The sequence below is a fragment of the Crinia signifera genome, chromosome 11 (genome assembly GCF_055691185.1).
Source record: "Crinia signifera chromosome 11, ASM5569118v1, whole genome shotgun sequence".
In the NCBI taxonomy this organism is placed as follows: Eukaryota; Metazoa; Chordata; class Amphibia; order Anura; family Myobatrachidae; genus Crinia; species Crinia signifera.
Window position 1 is genome coordinate 66453549 of NC_139227.1, and position 20665 is coordinate 66474213.

The 20665-nt window shown below is 42.8% G+C and overlaps 1 protein-coding gene across 1 annotated transcript; it reads left to right on the plus strand.

The window, feature by feature from the left end:
• The first annotated feature begins 434 nt into the window (after positions 1–434).
• Positions 435–20060, plus strand: HSPBP1 (HSPA (Hsp70) binding protein 1). Its single transcript, XM_083165602.1, has 8 exons — positions 435–615; positions 4477–4614; positions 5211–5388; positions 6139–6363; positions 7326–7481; positions 13973–14069; positions 15387–15498; positions 19734–20060. Exons 2-8 carry the CDS (start codon positions 4489–4491, stop codon positions 19809–19811), a joined length of 972 nt encoding a protein of 323 aa, XP_083021728.1. The 5' UTR covers positions 435–615; positions 4477–4488; the 3' UTR covers positions 19812–20060.
• The last annotated feature ends 605 nt before the right edge of the window (positions 20061–20665 follow it).

The following is a 20665-nucleotide window of genomic DNA, read 5'->3' on the forward strand; positions in this document are numbered from 1 at the left end:
CTGCGCTTCTTAAAGCAACATACACCTTGGTGTCGGTCGCTTATCTCTATTTCTGTCTCTCTAAAAAAGGCCACACACCTTTTGGTAAGAAGCTGCAAATCCTACACAGTGATTAAGAAAGTGTGGTGTGTAATATCACACTGTGAATCCATATAGGAACGTTTACATATAATCTAATATAGAATAAAATTGTTGTGGCTTTGTGATTTTGCACAGCTAGCGCTTTTCAGTAGCCCTAGGGCTACTATTCCTTTTTTTTTTTTCAGCCTGTAACTTGCTGGTTAGGAGCTGATTGGCTGTAGCATTATCACGTCATCAGGATTAATAAATATGCCCCAATGTGTACCCATCTTATGTTCAGGGGGTGGGTTTGTCGTGACCCTCCGTCACAGTTTCTATGCACCCCGACCGGCCCTGATTGTGCGTAACTCCGCCCATTCCACGGCTAACGCGTCCATTTGCGCTTGAGGAGAGAGCCGCCTGCAGTTGGGAGGTAGCAGAGCACAACCGGAAGCGAAAGAATCTTCTTCCGGAGACTGCCGCGACCGCACGTGACAGCCGTGGCAGTGCATCATCTCACCCTTTCCGCTTTTCCGGGAACAGGAGGACCGGGGGGTGAGTTCACGCAGAGGCCTCTAGCGCATGGATCCGTCGGTGTCACATACAGCTCAGTTACCCGGGCATGATGACCCTGGATCTCTCCGTAGCCCATCGCCTAGCATCGCCAATTACCTAGTATGCCCGGCTGTCATTTACTGAGCCCCTCCCCCGTCACCTTGCTGCTTCGGCACATGGAATGCAAGCTCCTGTGTCTCCCCTCGTGCTTCCCGCAGAATGCAAACTGCAGTGTAGTCACTCTCTGTCACTTCACAGCTTCCTAACTTTGTCATACACTGTAAGCTCCTATGTCTCTTCACACAGCTTCTCCACCTACTACTGTCATTAAACTGACCTATTAACTGCAATTTTCTGTGACTTCCATAGTCTGCAAGCTCATGTGGGCCCCTCTTCACATCCTCCATGTTCCCCAAATAGACTGCAAGCTCTTGTGAGCACTTCCACAGCCCCAATTGCCTCCCATAGGGCCAGATGTACTAAGCTTGAAAAGTGATAAAATGGAGTGGTAAACCACCAACCAATTAGCTTCTACCTGTCGTTTTTTAAAAACAGTATGTGATATGGCAGGTAGGAGCTGATTGGCTGGTAGTTTATCACTCTCCATGTAGTACATCTGGCCCATAGAGTGAAAGCCCCGGTCAGTTAACTTGTCTATAGGCTGCGGGACTATGTAACAACCGGACCCGGACTAGACTCTGGACCGCCGGACAGGACATCAAAATCTGCAGTCTAGAGCTTGTATGGGCCGGTCCGGGGGGGTGCCTTGTCCGGGGAGGATGCCTGTGATAGCTATAATTAGGGACATGGGGGAGGGGAGATTACAGCCTCCCCATGTGATCTGGTGATCTGGACTGTCCGTTTTTTTTTTTTTCTTTTGCTACACGCCCGGACCATACCTGGAGACTTTATTCTACTCCTCCTCTACCTGGTGACAGGTGTCACAGGCACAAATGTTAGCAAGTGGAATGGGAACCGGTCTGCAGCGCTGGACAATATGAATAAATTTACTGGAAATCCCAAAGAGAAGCAGTCCACTCCGTAGTTTCAAGGTAAAAAAAAGTACTGAATGCTTTATTAAATAAAAAGTCACATAAAAGGAAGAAAATTTCCTTAAAAAATCACACAAAAACAGTCTAAAAGTATATAAAAAAGGATTCACTCTCTTCTTTGCATAGGAGAGAAAACAATTTAAAGGTAGCTCACCAGATTCTTGGAGACGCAAGTATCCCTGTATACTCCAGACTGCACTATAGGTCCTTATGGTGGGTACACCTATCTGGGTGTATGGGGTGTTTCAGGGCTGGGAGGCCGTTCTGCCACTACGGTTACCTCTCTAGTCCTTATGGATTCCCCAGATCTCAGCTCCACCCGGACTCACGGTATTGCGCTTTGGGTTCTGGAAGCCGCACTGCCACTACGGTTATTCCTTCCTCCTTCTGCGCTCACCTGCAGATCTTTACTGTGTAGTGTATCTGGATGGGTACTTTCAGGACAAAGGAACCGTACTGCCACACCGGACTTAGGACCCAAGTGGCAGTACGGTTCCTTTGTCCTGAAAGTACCCATCCAGATACACTACACAGTAAAGATCTGCAGGTGAGCGCAGAAGGAGGAAGGAATAACCGTAGTGGCAGTGCGGCTTCCAGAACCCAAAGCGCAATACCGTGAGTCCGGGTGGAGCTGAGATCTGGGGAATCCATAAGGACTAGAGAGGTAACCGTAGTGGCAGAACGGCCTCCCAGCCCTGAAACACCCCATACACCCAGATAGGTGTACCCACCATAAGGACCTATAGTGCAGTCTGGAGTATACAGGGATACTTGCGTCTCCAAGAATCTGGTGAGCTACCTTTAAATTGTTTTCTCTCCTATGCAAAGAAGAGAGTGACTTCTTTTTTATATACTTTTAGACTGTTTTTGTGTGATTTTTTTAAGGAAATTTTCTTCCTTTTATGTGACTTTTTATTTAATAAAGCATTCAGTACTTTTTTTACCTTGAAACTACGGAGTGGACTGCTTCTCTTTGGGATTTCCAGTAAATTTATTCATATTGTCCAGCGCTGCAGACCGGTTCCCATTCCACTTGCTAACATTTGTACCTTTTTTGGGTGTTATTGAGATTGAAACACCATTTGAGAACCACTGCAGCAGAGGGATTAAGGAGCGCTAGAGAATTCCCAGAACTCTGCTTTTTTCACAGGTGTCACAGGCAGCCCCCGGGACAGGACACCCCCGGGTTTTGTCCTGGTCCGGTTTTTACCCATACCCGCAGGCTCCGGTTTCCCTCTCTACAGCTCCAGTTCCTACTGCCAGCTTGCACTGCACAGACAGTGCAAGCTCTTGTGAATACAGAATCTGCTGCCCAGAGTCGTCATACTAATGGGTGCCTATGTTTGTTTAAACAACTAATCACTCAACATTAGGGTAGAATTGTGAAATATATGCCTTAATCTTTTATTTAATCGCCATCTGAACAGTACAGGTTGTCTGAGTCCTGTTCATTGTCTGTGCAAGGTTTTATTCTAAAACTTATCCCTTAAGCGTTCTCTCTTGATGCTGCATTGTAAAGAAAAACTTTGGTAGATATGTTAGTTGGGCGCCCACTATATTTAGTACGCTCATACCCCCACTATCCATGTTGGCATGGAGTTGATTGTATATAGTGTGGCGAACGGACGCGGAAAACTAAGCAAATAGCTTAGTGGGTGCCCAACTAACATATAAGTACCAAAACTGTTTTTATGGTCCCTAAACACTTTCTTTGCTGTAAAAATGCATTTATTGGCTATTTCTGCAATATTTTATTAATTTGGTAACAATCAGAGCAATCTGTCGGTTTGTTCTGCATGTATTTGCTGTATTTTGTGTAAAGGTTTTATGATACACTTAACCTCTCCTCTGCTACTGTAGTACTGCAACATGAGTGTGTGTGAAATGGTACTTATGTTAGTTGAGAGTCCACTAAGCTATTTGCTTAGTTTTCCGCATCCCCTCGTGGGGCTCGCCACGCTTCGGGCTCGGTGTCACGCTGCGTCATATAAGTACCTGTGAAACTGTTACCGATTGTCTAGGAATTATGTTTCGGCCATGGGTGTCTATTTTTGCACACTTAGTGGGGACTTTAATTACTAGAAGGATATGTTATCTTATGTAGAACCCTTGATTATTAATACACCGCATAATAGTTCCCACTATTCACGTTCCGTTATACAGTAGTGCTGTTGACATACATACTGCCACCAGTAGTGGCGCGCTGACACACACCATGCCCACGGCAGTAGTGCCACTTACAGCAAAAGTTCAACAGTCATTAGATGGACACAAGGAAAAGATCATAAAATGAATTTATGCTTTGCTCATGCTGCCAGTGCTTACATTTCTGCGTGCAGCCTTCCTGATCTTGAGGGCAAAAAGTTAGAAAAGTTTTAGGTTTTTGCTGCACGGCTAGTCATGATGCTTTTAGGCACGTCAACAGAAATGGAAACCTGATTGGAGCAGCAATGGTATTACTTGAAAATATTGAATCTCCTCATGATGCTTTCTATGCAAATGGGGAAAAAAAGCAAATGAAGCTAAATCTTCTGGTAGCACTTCTTATAATGTATTTGCAGGAACGCCCCCTTTCCTTGGATACAGGTTGTAGTCCTTCTTAAGTTTGCTGCTGTAAGTCAGTAGTTTTACAGGTAGACTATCAGAAAGCATGACAATGAGATTGGAGCATGCATTGGATATTCTGTGTCTCAGGACAGCAAGATTTTGATACTATTTATGAATTAGATTGCCCTCATATCTTGCTTTTATGGAACTTGGTTGATTTATGTTTTTCCTTTTTTATGTATTTTTTTTATATTGTCTACAGTGGGTCAGTGCCATGGCTAACAGCGGACAAGGAAGAAATGGGCAACATCCGCATAATCTTCAAGGCCTGCTGCAAATGGCCATCGAAGCTGGCACAGAATCGGGCACCACTCACCAAGTAGACCAGCTTTCTGAAGAGGTACAAAATATTTTTCTGGAATTGAGTTAAATCGCTAGTCATATGGGCTATAGCACTTCATTAGCTAAGTCCATGTGAAGAGAAAATGTCTCCTAGCCAACTCCTAAATAGATTGCTCCTTTCATGGTGTATATAATGGTTTCGAGTGGTATCAACCCACGCTATGTTCCAGTGCATTGGTGCTGACATGCAGGGTGATGTATGAATGGTCAGCAACGCTGACTGTTCCAACTCCTGCAACTGTAGATGTCGACAGCTGCTGGTGTCATTCCCCTATTTCCACAGCTGGGACAGCGATTTTACTTTTATATTCTGTCTTCTTTTACAAGGTCCTGTATCTCTACATTGGAGCCAACATATACATCAGGCATTCCCAACCACGGTCCTTAAGGCACACCAACAGTGCAGGTTTTAGTGATATCCAGGCTTGAGCACAGGTGACTTAATTAGTAGCCAAGGAATTCTGATGAAACCATCTGTGCTGAAGCCTGGATATCACTAAAACCTGCACTGTTGGTGTGCCTTGAGGACCGTGGTTGGGAATGCCTGATATACATGTTAGGGTAACCTGGCCTTTCTCTCTTCCCCTGTGTTAGAGGCGGCAATGGCTTCAGCAGGCTATGAGCAGTGCCTTTGCAGGCCAGGTGGATGAAGTGCAGCAAATGAAGGAATGCCTGCAGGAGCTTAACACTGAGACAAATGATGGAGACGAGCGTAAGGAGCGTGCACTGGAGCTGCTGGCAGACCTTTGTGAAAACCTTGATAATGCTTCAGGTAAGGACAGCTGGTGACCTCCCTACTGTAAATTACAGTCAGAATATATGGTACTCCTTTCAGTTCTAAAACTTTCTCTTCAATACCCCAAACTGATTTTACAGCACTGATGTGTCCTTATACATCTTTGCTGCAGTTGTGCCAAACAGCCCCTGTTGGCATGCCAGATCTCATGAGACTCTGCCAACGTCGGATGTCCTTTTTTTTTCTCTCTAGATGCTTCGTTCCGGTTAGGACTCATGCTTGCATATGTTTGTGATGGGGTCTGCTTACAAAGTGCTACAGTGAGCATGGCCTTTTTCCTTTGTGTTTCATGTATATCTGTATGGGACTGTGTAAGTGTTGCTTATCAAATTAATCAGCACTATCTCCTGTTGTGTGCTGGTGCATTGTAACTAAAATGCATTTAGGTAAAATAAAGATGTCCGACGCTCAGTTGCTCACTTCCACCAGGCTGTGTGGTGTATTAAGGCTAGATGTATTGTGGACGCACCTGTATCAGGATATCTTTATGTAACCTCATCTGATTTGTAGTGCACGCTATTCCACACATTCTGTTGGACCTGGTTCTTATTGAGAATCTCTAACTGCCTAAAATTTTTTATTTTAAACAGACCATCTAAACTCTGGAATTTTGCTCTTTATAAGCTGATCATCGGTATAGTACTGGTGTATGGAAATGCTGTCATGCTCTACTTATAATGCCAAAATGTGTCTTCTATTATTCATGAGATCATTCTCCTGCCTTAGATTTCTGCAAGCTGGGTGGGATGGAGTTGCTGTTGACTCGTTACTTGAGTTGCCCTGAGGCCAGTCTGCGCTGGAGAGCTGCTGACCTGATTGGCATTTGCAGTCAGAATGTGCCCTTCGTTCAGGAGGCGGCACTGTGCCTTGGCGCTATGAAAAAACACCTGCAACTGTTGGACTTTGACAGCTGTGAAACAGTCAGAATAAAGGCCCTTTTTGCAATCTCTTGTAAGTGTGACGCATTCTTTTTTAAACAATGTTCATTGGTTGATGTAAGAAGATACTGGGCAGTATTCAACGTGAAAAATTCTCCGTGCATGGCGAGAGATTTTTTCTCTCGCCATGCACTCGCCCTGTTCCGGAGGGCTCGCTGCCTCTCCTGCACCCACTATTCAATATGGTTAAGACTCGCCACCACTCGCGAGTCTTAACCCCTGCAGCGGACGAGTGTCCGCGGCAGGGAGCTAGCAGGGAGCCGGGGGACGGTGGCAGCCAGGGAGATTAAAGTCTCCCTGGCTGCCCCAGAACATATGGGACCCAGGCAGCACAAGCTGCCCCCCCCCCCCCCCCCTATAGCCAGCGGGGGACCCAGTATTCACTGCACCCGATCGTGCATATGTAATGATCGGATGCAGTGAATATATGAATATCTAATGAGCGGCTCGAGAGCTCCGGCCCCCTGCTGGCTGCTCTGTGTAAAAAAAAAAAATTTATTTTTTTTTTTAATTAAATATATATTCATGTGCTATAAGCACATGAATAAAAATAACATGCCCCTTCACAGAAAAAAAAACCTGATTTTTTTTTTTTTTGACACCAAAATTTAAAAAAAAAAAAATTTTAGTTTAAAAGTTCACATTCCAGTTCTCCATGAAAAGATGGAGAATTGCTACACGGAGAGACACGGCGAAAATCACTTAAAAAGACTGCGAAAATATCACATTAAATAGGGTGGTTCACTTTTGGAGAGCAAAATGCTCCTTCCAACGCGAAAACAGCACAAACTCGCCATAAAACAAGGCAAACTTTTCTCTTTGAATACTGGCCACTGACTGGAGCCACCGTTGTTACGTCTGTCCAAGTGTCCTCTCTGGAACATGTGTTTTTCCTGTCTCCTAAACCTCTGTACTACTTTCTGTACAATGTCCCTCATGAACATGACTATTGTCACTATGTATTGTGTTGCACAGGCTTGGTGCGGGAACAGGAAGCAGGGCTGGCTGAGTTTGTGAAGATGGATGGTTTTTCTGTGCTGATGCGGGCCATGCAGAGCAACATAGTCAAACTAAATATAAAATCTGCCTTCTTACTCCAGAATATTCTGGCTAGTCATCCAGAACATAAAGGTAAAAGGTTATAGTTATTTCCTGCTGTCGATCTCTTCTAGGGTTTTATACTAAATCAGTGCAACCATCCCCCTCCCACTAATAGAAATGTAATACTGTAAATGCATGAATGTAAAATGTACCTTAATATTATCCCCTAGACTAGTGTTGTATCTTTTTATAACCTGTGAGTTGCATTTGTATATATGCAGCATTAAAGGACTAATGTCCTGTGTCTTTCTCCTCTAATGCTGGGTCAGTTTTATTACCCGTCATTGTCTTACATATATTATACCATGGATCAGCCCCTCTGGGTCAAGGAGAATGCCTGCACATCAATATGTCATGTACCTTTTGGGTTAGGTAGGACCCCAAAATATTTCAATGCAAGGGGTGCTGCTCCTGACAGTCTGAGAGAGGGAGAGAGATATGACACAAGGAAGAGAGGGACTGTATTAGAGGGCGCACTATGTAATTAATTTAAAATGTTACTTTCTAGTAATTGATGATAATTCCCTTTTTTTTCAGTTTGGGGAATTGGTATGGGATGCAGTCAACTTGCCGGCGGTCGGAATCCCGACACTGGAATCCCGACCGCCGAAATCCCGAAACTTTCTCCCTCCGTGGGTGTCCACGACACCCATAGAGGAAGAATAAAATAGCGTGCCGAGCGTAGCGAGGCACCGGGCCCGCTGCGTGGCGAGCGCAGCGAGCCCGCAAGGGGGGGCGCTCCACGTCCCCCCCATGTCGGGATTTCGGCGGTCGGGATTCCAGTGTCGGGATTCCGATCGCCGGCATTACATATCGGATCCATTGTTATACACATAGCATTGAAATATAGAGGTTAAAACTATAGAGAAAAAACACATATTCAGAATAGAATAGATATGTTAAAATCACTGGTTGGATGTCTGTATTGTCTGAAACCATACTGGTTGGTTTCTAGCTCGAAGTCTAATTCTGGTCTTCAGTACCCTTCCTAAGATTTATCTTCTTTCGGTGTTTTCCTCAAAATATATCTTTATTCCTTTTTAATACACAAATCATGTTGTGGACACTCTCTTAATAGATGCTAAATACCTCTGCTGCCACCTAGAGGTTGTAAATCTCTCTGTAATAGATATGAGAGCCACTAAATAGGGGTATATTCAATGCGGCCGGCGTGGGGGTTAAACGGCGGGGATCGCCGTAAAACAAGCGATGCTGGCTGCTCACCATATTTTACATTCCAGGGGAATCAACAGCAAGGATTCCCCCAAACAGCGAGGCTCGCGGCTAATTCAGGGAGCCCATGGTAATTAGCTGCGAGTCTCACTATTTTTCACTCCAAAAACCTAGTGAGGGGGATACAGCGGGGGTCAGTTGAATAATGACAGGGCAAGCTGTGACAGGGAGCAGTGAGCACTACTCACTGACACCGCTCACAAAAAACATTGAATACACCCCTATAAAGTGCCCTCAATTATGACATGCATTGAATTTACCAATTGTGTATTCAAAGATAGGTATCATTCCTTTGCTGACACCTGGTGGTTAGAGAACATATTGGAGTAGATGTATGAAGCAGTGATAAGGGAGGAGAAGTGATAAAGTGCCTGGTACTTTATCACCGGCCAATCAGCTCCTGACTGTTAAGTTACAGGCTGGGTTTAAAAAGGGACAGTCAGTAGCTGATTGGCCGGTGATAAAGTACCAGGCACTTTATCACTTCTCTTCCCTTATCACTGCTTCGTATATCTACCCCATTGTGTGGTGTTTGCCACACTATTTAGATTCAACAAACTGATCTATAATAGAACAAGGTTTGGGAGTGATAGATTACTATCACAAGGTGGCGCTGTTTTACCACAAAGTGAAATTTACACAGTACTGTGATATCACTTGATTTAATAAAAAAGACACATTAAAATACAATTCATATACACTCAAATATACATACAAAGTAAAAACAAATAACATATAATGGCATATATTAATTATGCAGAGCGAGGCATTATCAATGTATGAGGCTTTTGATACTGTTCAGATGTATTTTGTGAGGCAATATGACCATAATTACCAGTCCCTTAGATGCTGTTCCTTTGGGTTTTGTATAATATGGAGGTATTGTCCACTTAATTCCTTTTTCTGAGCAATTCAAATGGGTCCTGTAATAGTTGGACCGGCTCCAGGTACAAGTGTCCAATTTGTAACTCCTTTTTAGGCTCTCTTAGCCAATTTCAGCTCACCCAATTTCAGCAGTGTGTAAGGCTGGTAATTGCAGCGTGTCAGGGTGCTGGTACCGGGCTGTAACGGGCTCCAATACGCGTTTCTCCGCCTTAGTAACGCTCGGCGGCTTCCTCAGCTGGATGCCCAACAGCACTAAGTTCTCCCTTTTTATGCGGTGTCCGTTCGCAGGGATTCTCCCCGGGAACTTCCGCATTGTGCGCTCCAAGCCTCGTTCTCGTGTCCTCTATTTATAGAGTACCGCGGCCATTTTTATTTTTGCGCCTCAAGCCTCATTGTCAGTTCTTCTCATATTGCATTATACGGTGGCCATTTTTATTTTTCCAAGCCTCGTTTTCGTATTGTCGCCATTTTGTAATCCATTGCATATATATTAATAGTAAAGCCTCATATTTAGATGTTTCCAAGCCTCGTTTACAAACCCGGAAGTCATTTATAGCCTCATAGTTAGAAAAATGCCTCTTATTTAATCCATATGCCTCGCTCTTATATACATATAATTTTTACAAAAAATATCAAATATAGTTATATATTCTTAATCTTTCATGTGTGTACAAAACATGCACTTGCTCAATTAGCAATTTTTATCATTTTTAATTAATATAATTTTTATTATTATTATTATTATTTCTTCACCATTACTTATCATCTGCACATGCGCACACACATGATTTTTTTATTACGTTACAAACATTAATGAGTATTCTAGGGCTTAACACCCATATTGACCCAGAGTTGATTATTAAGTCAAAAATAATTACATACAAATAAAAGTTACTTTTTATTTTTATGTAATTATTTTTGACTTAATAATCAACTCTGGGTCAATATGGGTGTTAAGCCCTAGAATACTCATTAATGTTTGTAACGTAATAAAAAAATCATGTGTGTGCGCATGTGCAGATGATAAGTAATGGTGAAGAAATAATAAAAATGATATTAATTAAAAATGATAAAAATTGCTAATTGAGCAAGTGCATGTTTCGTACACACATGAAAGATTAAGAATATATAACTATATTTGATATTTTTTGTAAAAATTATATGTATATAAGAGCGAGGCATATGGATTAAATAAGAGGCATTTTTCTAACTATGAGGCTATAAATGACTTCCGGGTTTGTAAACGAGGCTTGGAAACATCTAAATATGAGGCTTTACTATTAATATATATGCAATGGATTACAAAATGGCGACAATACGAAAACGAGGCTTGGAAAAATAAAAATGGCCACCGTATAATGCAATATGAGAAGAACTGACAATGAGGCTTGACGCACAAAAATAAAAATGGCCGCGGTACTCTATAAATAGAGGACACGAGAACGAGGCTTGGAGCGCACAATGCGGAAGTTCCCGGGGAGAATCCCCGCGAACGGACACCGCATAAAAAGGGAGAACTTAGTGCTGTTGGGCATCCAGCTGAGGAAGCCGCCGAGCGTTACTAAGGCGGAGAAACGCGTATTGGAGCCCGTTACAGCCCGGTACCAGCACCCTGACACGCTGCAATTACCAGCCTTACACACTGCTGAAATTGGGTGAGCTGAAATTGGCTAAGAGAGCCTAAAAAGGAGTTACAAATTGGACACTTGTACCTGGAGCCGGTCCAACTATTACAGGACCCATTTGAATTGCTCAGAAAAAGGAATTAAGTGGACAATACCTCCATATTATACAAAACCCAAAGGAACAGCATCTAAGGGACTGGTAACTATGGTCATATTGCCTCACAAAATACATCTGAACAGTATCAAAAGCCTCATACATTGATAATGCCTCGCTCTGCATAATTAATATATGCCATTATATGTTATATGTTGTTTGTTTTTACTTTGTATGTATATTTGAGTGTATATGAATTGTATTTTAATGTGTCTTTTTTATTAAATCAAGTGATATCACAGTACTGTGTAAATTGCACTTTTGTGGTAAAACAGCGCCACCTTGTGATAGTAATCTATCACTCCCAAACCTTGTTCTACTAGCAGAGGAACACAATACCTCTGACAGGAGGCGGCAGTTATACCCAAAGGGAATACTAGATTTTATAGGCACACACTATTAAGAGTTTTTTAATTGTGTAGACACATTAGCGCTTCTGTGCGACCCTAGGGTCACCCCTTTTCTTTGATCTATAATAGACCTTACATGATAAGTTTGTTTGTGTGTGACCAGTATCTTGATATATTCCAACAATAGAATCTAGATAAACCACACATGGAACCACATAGTATTTGTCCACTGTGAAGTAGCATGCCAAAACTTGTAGTAGCTGGCTTTATTTGTTATAATATGGGATATCTATAAAGTTTCATTTGATATCAGTATTATTCTCAAACGATGTGTTAATGGGTGGTACCTCTAGTGCCACCTAAAGGAGATAGAGAGATATATCTATATATCTCTATCTATATCAGAGTAATAGCTGTGGGAGCTACTAAATAGTGCCCTCAGTTATAACATGCATTGAATTAGCCAGTTATATATTCAGAGATTAATAGTCCTGTGTCTTTACTGGCGTGTGTTCGTGTGTCTGCGAGTGATATCTAGGGCCCCATTTAGGGACATTTAGGATGGATCTCATCCACAAGTGGATGGCATTAATGCCATCCACTTGTGGATGAGATCCATCCTAAATGTGCTTCCCTTCCACACCATATGATGCCAATCACACAGAACCCTTCATACACATCCATGTCACTCACGCAAGACAGGGTAGTTGTGTACACTCATGCTGTTGCCACCCTGAAATGCGCCATTTCACAGGAAAAACATTCCGACCAAGGTCTGTTTGCGTCAGAATAGGCCGGAGAGTCGCAGAAATGTGTGAATTCATTCTGCTCATGTATGCAGAATTTACCTCTGTATGTATATTTTGGTACTTGTGTATTATCACGGCGCCCATCGCATCGCAGACCATAAGGCATGCGATGCTATGCGATGTTCCCCAATATCATACAATGTTAAAATTGTATGGCATACAATGCTATACAATGCGATGCAATGAGATTATAAATTGTATAAGCACCCTAATGGGTGCTTACATTGTTAAATGCACCCCCACGCCACCCCAGTATGAACGTGAACCCGAAGCGTGGCGAGCGCAGCGTGCCCGCGAGGGGCGGCTGTACGCATCCTCCGACCTTTTCATACCCCCACTATCCACGTCGGCGTGGAGTTGATATAGAAGAGTGGCGAGCGCACACGCATTACTTCACAGGTATACGCGTCCCCTCACGGGGCTCGCTGCGCTCGCCACACTATATAAAATCAACTCCACACCAACGTGGATAGTGGGGGTATGAAAAGGTCGGAGGACGCGTACGCTTCGGGTTCACGTTCATACTGGGGGGGGCGTGGGGGTGCATTTAACATTGTAAGCACCCATTCGGGTGCTTAAAAGCACCCATTCGGGTGCTTATACAATTTAACATCGTATAGGGGGCTTACATCGCATCGCAGTGCATCGGGTGTATGGCATGCGATAAAAAATCGTGCGACTTAATATCGGGGGCGCCGTGATAATAAACAAGTACCTATATTTCCTTTATGGAGAGAATCCCAATTTACATAACTACTTTCCCAAACCAATGCAGCTCTTCTATACCACAGTGTGATCTGTTAACCACCCTTATGCAAAGGTTCTACTGCAGTGATTATCCACCTCGGTCCTCAAGGACCCCCAACAGTGCACTTTTCCAGGTCAGCTGGCAGGTGCACTCATTATTCACTGACACATTTTAAAAGTGGTGGAGCTAATTATTTAACTGTGATGCTGTGTGGAGACCTGGAAAATGTGCACTGTTGGGGGTCCTTGAGGACTGAGGCTGAGAACCACTGTTCAACTGTGTAGCATTCAGCGTCTGTTTGTGAAGTATATCATTGCCTTGTTGACTGAAAATGTACATACTGCAAGCTTGTCTGAACAAGAGCAAAAAGGATTTAAAATGACCATTTTTACTTCGCTCTAGTGCTGTGGGCAATGCTGCAATAAACAACGTTATTGCAGCCACTAACATTAATTGAGTTGGCACACTATGTATGCATGTTGCTTTCTCTATATACTGGTGTCATTTCTGCTCTCTGCCTAAACTCGCATTGCTATGTGAGGAGATAGGAATATACATAATGGCATTACCATAATTATTATTGTAGGTAAATGTATGCTTCATTTTGCTTTACCAAGAAAATCGCTGTTTCATCCAGGACACAGTCACCCATTCCTTCAGTATAGGGAAAACTGCAAGATAAGTTGAGCAGTTTCTAAAATGTAACTGTCTTTGCAGGTACATTGTGTTCCATGGGGATGGTCCAGCAGCTGGTGTCTTTGCTTCGCACAGAACACAGCCCTTTCCATGAACATGTCCTCTGTGCCCTGTGCAGGTAAGGTGTGCCCTGCGTTTCAGGTTATTACTTATGCTGACCAATAACTGACGTATTTATCATCACTGTTTCATGTTGTATTCTTCTGTATGCACAGCTCATGTGCTATGGATCCTATCTAGAGGATCTGATTGCAAATTGCATTGTTGTCAAAACAGACTTTTGCTATCTGTTTTAACAATAAAAAACTGCAGATCTGCGTAGTAAATATAACAGGAGGTTTTGTTATGTTTTGGCTATGGGCTGCAAGCTTTAAATATTTTGTTCAAAATATGACAATTACCTGTTTCCTTTTTTAGATTTAAATATAATTTGTTATTGTTTGGTGGCAGCACGGATGGTGTAATGGTTAGCATTACTGGCTCACAGCACTGAGGTTCGATTCCCATCATGGCCCTAACTGTGTGCAGTTTGTATATTATCCCTGTACTTGTGTGGGTTTCCTCCGGGGGCAAAATCCAAAAATATAGAATATAGATTTTAAGCTCCACTGGGGCATGGACTGATGTGAATGTCCAAATATTCTCTTTAAAGTGCTGCGTAATACAGTATGTGTTCGCTATATAAGAAACTGTTAATAAATAAATATGGTTTCTACATGCATGCAGGTTTGTATTTTATTGTTGCCACTAATAACAAGTCTTTCTACTTAGTATACATATATGGCATCAATGCTACCACACAGCTGGTGCCATGTACAATATGGGTAAAACTGAGCGCGGGCAGATTATTTATTTTTTGTATCCTTTTTCGGTTGTCCTTACAGACATAGGTTTAATGTTGATTATTACAGACTTCATTCTAATATATGCCGTTAGCTAAGGTGCTACTCCCAATTATTACCCCACAGTAGATACAGGAGAAGAAATATAATTGTCTGGAAAATACCTCGTGGGTTGGGATAAATTACAGAAATTCATGGGGTAACCTCAGATGGCTGTTTGATGCCCAATTTAAAGGGCTGAGCACCACCTGGAGTAACTGACAGATGACATTGGCATGACAAGATCATTTGTATTTATTAGACACAAAACAAACATCTTATTTGGGTTGGATTTGTGTAGGAAACCAATACAGCAGTAATAGAATCTGCAAATATCCACAAAAGGCATGACCTATCCTGATCTAACAGAAAAGAAAGGTTAGTTGGCAAAACTCAGCTTCCTTAGTAGTTGCCCCAGCCTGTCCTTATACTGGTGTCTCTTTTTCCTCATTTCCTTCTTCCTTCTATTTTTATTTATTTTCTCTTCTGTGGCTCATACTGATAAGATGGTCATCTCCGCTTTGCCTGCCTATAACTTTCTCTTCTCTCCCCAGTTTAGTGACTGATTTCCCACAAGGTGTAGCTGAATGTCGAGCTCCTGATTTAGCCTTGGAAGAGTTGCTCAAAGAGCGTTGTCAACTGGTCCAAAAGCAGGAAGAGTTTCAGGTACAGTCTGCACTTCATCTTTATTGTTTGAAATGTCTGTAGCATCTATTAGCATCCTTTTATTATACAAATAGATTTATTAAACGCTAAAAACAAACTCAAAGGCAAGTATTCAATGCCGGTGCGAGCGGCCGGCGAGGGGGTTAAACTGCAAGGATCACAGAAAACCAGTGATCCTCGCATTATTGCTCCCCTCCTAGAGCAGGTAACCCCTTTTTGGTGATTTTAGGATTTGTTTTTGTTTGTTCCCGCTTAAAAACATGGTCATCGCGACCTATATGGCTGTGGCTATCATTTATTACATACTATAAATTGTAAGCTGGTATCTCACTGGTTGCTGTGTTCATTTGTGTTTTATAGAATGTTTAAAAAATTTGCCCTAAAAAAGAAAGATGGATTTTTGTACTGAGGATCACTGCACTGATACCATTACATTCTGGCTCATAGGTTTAATGTCTGTGAGTTATCATTAAGTCCCCCTCAGCCCCTCCCACCTCCACTTATCCACATGTTCCCTGTTTAACAAAGACACAACTTGGGAAAGGGGGAGATAAAGGACAACAATAAATGCAACAGCCCTCAAGAATAAGAACAACACATTAGGGAGGGATTGCAGGGTTATTCAGATGGACACTCAAGGAAGGAATTTTACTGAAAGTACAAAAATCCAACTTTCTCCAGTATCCATTTGGAGAACGTGTTAGCCATTACACCTTGGACTTCCCAGAGCAAGGTAACAAGGTGAAGGGCATCTGCCAGCATGATGGCACACATTTGACAAAAACTGGTGTCCCATATACCAAAGGTATGGAAATGGTAGAAAGTAGTAAGATATGCACAGAAGACCAGGTTGCTGCTCTGCACAATTGCTCCACGGAACCTCCACAGTGCACTTACAAGGTCCGTACCCAGAATATACAAGGAGATTTAATGGCAGCAGTGACCCACTGAGCAATTGTGCCTCTGGAAGTGGGCCAACACTGTTTTGGCACATTACAAACTCCAAGAACAGAACGACATATGTACGCCATAAATCAGACACACAATCAAAGTAGATCTGAAGAGCTCAGACCGCATCCAACAGGTGCAGAGCGTAGAAGATGGACAACACCAATTTAAAATCCCCAAAAGGGACATAAGGGGGCTAAACATCAGTAACTGATGGAAATTTTGACATCTGAAAATACAGCCAGTTGCTGCTGTAAAAGAACAGAAGAAGCCGAAACCTGTCCCTTGAGGGTAGAGAGGCAAAGACCCTGTGACAAGCCATCCTGAAGGAATGAGACTGGGCAAGCGAAAAACTGCATCAAACAGACTTGACACTTTTGCACCAGGAGATGTATCATTTCTAGACATGAGGGTAAATCCCGGTAGTGACAGGCTTATTGGCCACTGAACGAGAGAACCACATGAGTTTTCACAAGATTTGGGTCTCAATAGCTATACCGTCAAAGCCAACTGACGCAAATTTGAGTGAAGGCAGGGACCTTGTAGAAGGAAAAGAGAGGAGGGACTGTTCAGGGGAACCCACAAGCAAAATATTAAAATATAGCTTTTATTAGTGTTATTTTAATATTCCCTATATCAGAATTTGGAAAACCACATAAACAGCAAAAAATAGAGGATAAAATCACATACACTACACAGACCTATACACATATAATGGGATAAAGAGAGAAGAAAAGAAAATTATAATGTGTTAAAATCACACAGGTGTCTTGGCTGAAAAATATCTGAGTACAGCCCAAAATGTTGACCACTAGGAATAATTATTGATTTCCGTGGCTATTGTATCCTTTTTGTGGCTATATTGAATACAAGTTAATGTTATGTCCTTGTTACAGGACAATGTTTCTATTATCAATATATAGGGGGGTATTCAATCTGGGATCACGGCTGTTGATCCCCGCCGACAGCCGTGATCCTGGCCCGTTTGCGGTGAGATCGACCACAAAACGACAGATGGGATTCAATGTCCCACCTGGCGATGGGCGCAAAGGGGGCGTGGCCACGAAAAACGGCTGTGGATTGACGATCTGCGGCCCAGATAACCACAATCCACGGCCGTTATCGGCAGAACGGGCCCGACAGCTTCTGAAGTGGGGCCCGTTCTGCGGTGATCCCGCATCAATGCTGTCAATGCCAGCATTGAATAGGGAGCTGCCACTATTTCCCACGTCGGAAAGATTCCCATGGCCGCAGATTGCATACCCCTTTATGCTCCTTTCAAAGTCTAGCATAATGCTTTTGAGCATTTGACAATAGTTATTGTGACCTGAGAGTATTAAATTTGTTACCAATTAGTGACACAAATTATAATCCTTTTTGCCCTCTTTTGGTCACTTCATGCACATCAATCTGATTTTCTGGTGTGCTTCTTTGTGTATAATGTATAGTAATTATAAGCCACATTACTTCAATAGTCACACTTCCAGGATGTCATTTCTACTACCCCTTTACATATAATAGTATTTATTTATAAGTATTAGGTCAACATTTTAAATTTCAGCTTTTTCAGGCTAACAGACCTTTCAGACATGACACATGCCAACACATGTGTTTTAACTGTTTAACAGTTTTTTCAAGGCCCTCTTTTGTGTAAAAATTGTCTACAATAGACTGAAGGGAACAGCACCCCCATTACCAAGTCGAAATGTTGGGGTCTCTCTACTTTTGTAAAAACTAATTGATGAGATTGTGTGGAAACATACCACGCTCCCTAGGGAGCAAACCAATATATAAAGAGGAAGATGGCATGGCTCTGCAGCCAGCATGATCTAGTGGAGAGTACCACTAGAACACAGATTAATATAAGGGCAGAGACATAATGGAGACTGAAGTATCATGGAGCTATCATGGTGTCCACGAAGGCTCTGTGGTGGATCTTTATGCAAAACATCCATTAGCAGAGTGTCTGGTATCTTCGCTGGGCGGCGGGCCGCGATACAATGCAACCAGAATCGGGCATTGTCAGACTGGAAGGCCCTGCAAGGAAGTCTGAGCTTGTAGAAGTGCATAATGGATTGCACGCAGTTCAAGAATGTTGATGGACAGAACAGACTGAGGGAGACCAGAAGCCCTGGGAGTATTGGCCTAGAAACACTGCACCCCATTTGATCAACCTGGCATCAGTCATGTTCCAGATCAGAAATTATGAACTTCACATCAGATTGTAGAGTAGAGCCACCGCTGAAACAACTTGCTTGATGAGGAGACAGCTGAAATAACTGACTGAGATGAGGACCTCTCTTGAACAAACAAAGAAGAATCTGATGTTGAAGTGGTCTGGTTTGGAATCTAGAGAAGGAGAATGCCTTGAAAGCAGCCATAATCTTCCCTTGTAGGTACATACATTGGAGAACAAAGACCCTCACCCTGATGCAGCTGAAGGAGAGACCCTTCCTTGGATGGAAGGAAGACACACTCCGACTCTGTATCAAAAATAAGGTCCAGAAATGCCATCTATTGAGAAGGGAGGCGGTTGGATTTTGGAAAATTGATGAGCCATCCATGAGCAATTACTCCATCTTGAATTTGTGTAGAAGCTGACGTGGGTTTAACTTTTAAATTCAGGATATGATGGAAGGCACCATCTGATTTGTCCACCAGAAATATTGGGATAGATTCCCTGGCCTTGCTGGGGCATGGGAACTGGCAGCACAACCACTGAAAGTAAATGGACAGCCCTGTAGTAGTGCGCATCGCCTGATTGTATGCTGAGGTAGAGGAGTCGCAAAAACATGGTATGGCACAGTGTTTGCTAAATTCAGAAACCCCCCCCCAGTCACAATGCCTGTACCCACTTAACAAGATTTGTTGGAAGCCAAACATACTGGAACTGAAGGAGTCTGGTCCCAACCACCAGGGCACTGGCATAACTACTGAGGGTGCAACTTTTATGGGGCCCAAGCTGTGTCTGGGGTCCCTCTTCCCCACTACTCACTGGAAAGCAGTGTCATAACAATCCTCCTCCACTCTGCCCTGCACAGGACTGCCCGTGAAGCACTGTAACATGCAGCGCCAAAACGGTCACAGCCCAATCTCCTGTTGTCCCGCCGCCAGCTAGATCTCATGCAGTGTTTTTTGGGGGGTTTTCTGTATATATGTTTGGTCCTAATTTTATTACAGTAATATCCAGTTTTCTATTCTCATTTAAATTTTGAAACGCCAGATATTGACAATTGTTGAACAAGATTGACCTATAATTAGAACTTTACTTTATCTTTATCTTTCAGGAAGAACTGGAGTATTGTGAGCGCTTGTTGAAGATTTGTTTCCAAGATATTCCTGAAGACAATGGAATGGATCGGTGATAAAGAGAAGTGTAAATGTTGCCTCATGCTGGGGCAAGATGACCAGGATTGTTAAAATGTAGTTAATGTATAAATTGATTCTCAGACATGTGCAATCTTTGTTTCAAAAGAGGAGTTTGAGATTTTTTTTTTTTTTTTTTTTTTAAATGTACAAGGATTTTTGTGACAGATTATGTACATACTCCTGTCCGTATAACAAGAGGTATCCATGTATTATTAAAAACGGTCCAAGACCTTGTTTTCCCATGAGCTTAATTCTCCATTTGCCATTTTCTTTTACACTCTTCAGATAACTATAATAGCTAGTCTAAAATAAACCTACAAACAATTACATTTTAATGCTTAATTGTGAAGTGCTATCACTGATCTAGGGTGAACAGTCTGAGTATGGATTCAAACTCAAGATGGGAACTTTCTAGGTTGTTTCTTAGTCCCTGTACCACCGGGGAACTTATTTCTAAACCCCTAGTGTGTACCCAGCCTAATACTGCGTACACATAGGACCTTATTCAGGTTTGTTGGCAAGGTTCCCTCTTTCGCACTGGGGCTGATATTTTCTTATTGTGCATTCCTTCGCATGCGCTTGTTGCGTGCGGCCAAGGCAAACAGATTGTTCGCCAGGTGCATGCAAGCAGCCTTGCGGACAGGGGTGTTGGGTGGCGGGCTGCCTCATTTCCATATGGGAATGCCGAGCATTTCATGGACGTTCTAATGCTAATGAGACATGACAAACAGACAGGGTGGGAAGCTACATGTGAGCCTTCGCCATCATTAGCATTGAATGATGGGGGCGGATCCCACCAGGCTGTGAATGGTTGTTGCTGTCCATTCGCATTTCCTGGAAATGCGAAAGG

What these genes read in the sequence shown, in the direction of transcription:
- HSPBP1 (XM_083165602.1), top strand. Translation starts at nt 4,489, where the DNA reads ATGGCTAACAGCGGACAAGGAAGAAATGGGCAACATCCGCATAATCTT. An exon ending in AAACCTTGATAATGCTTCAG is followed by an intron (nt 5,389 to 6,138) that starts GTAAGGACAGCT and finishes CTCCTGCCTTAG; the next exon opens with ATTTCTGCAAGCTGGGTGGG. An exon ending in GTCCTCTGTGCCCTGTGCAG is followed by an intron (nt 14,070 to 15,386) that starts GTAAGGTGTGCC and finishes TTCTCTCCCCAG; the next exon opens with TTTAGTGACTGATTTCCCAC.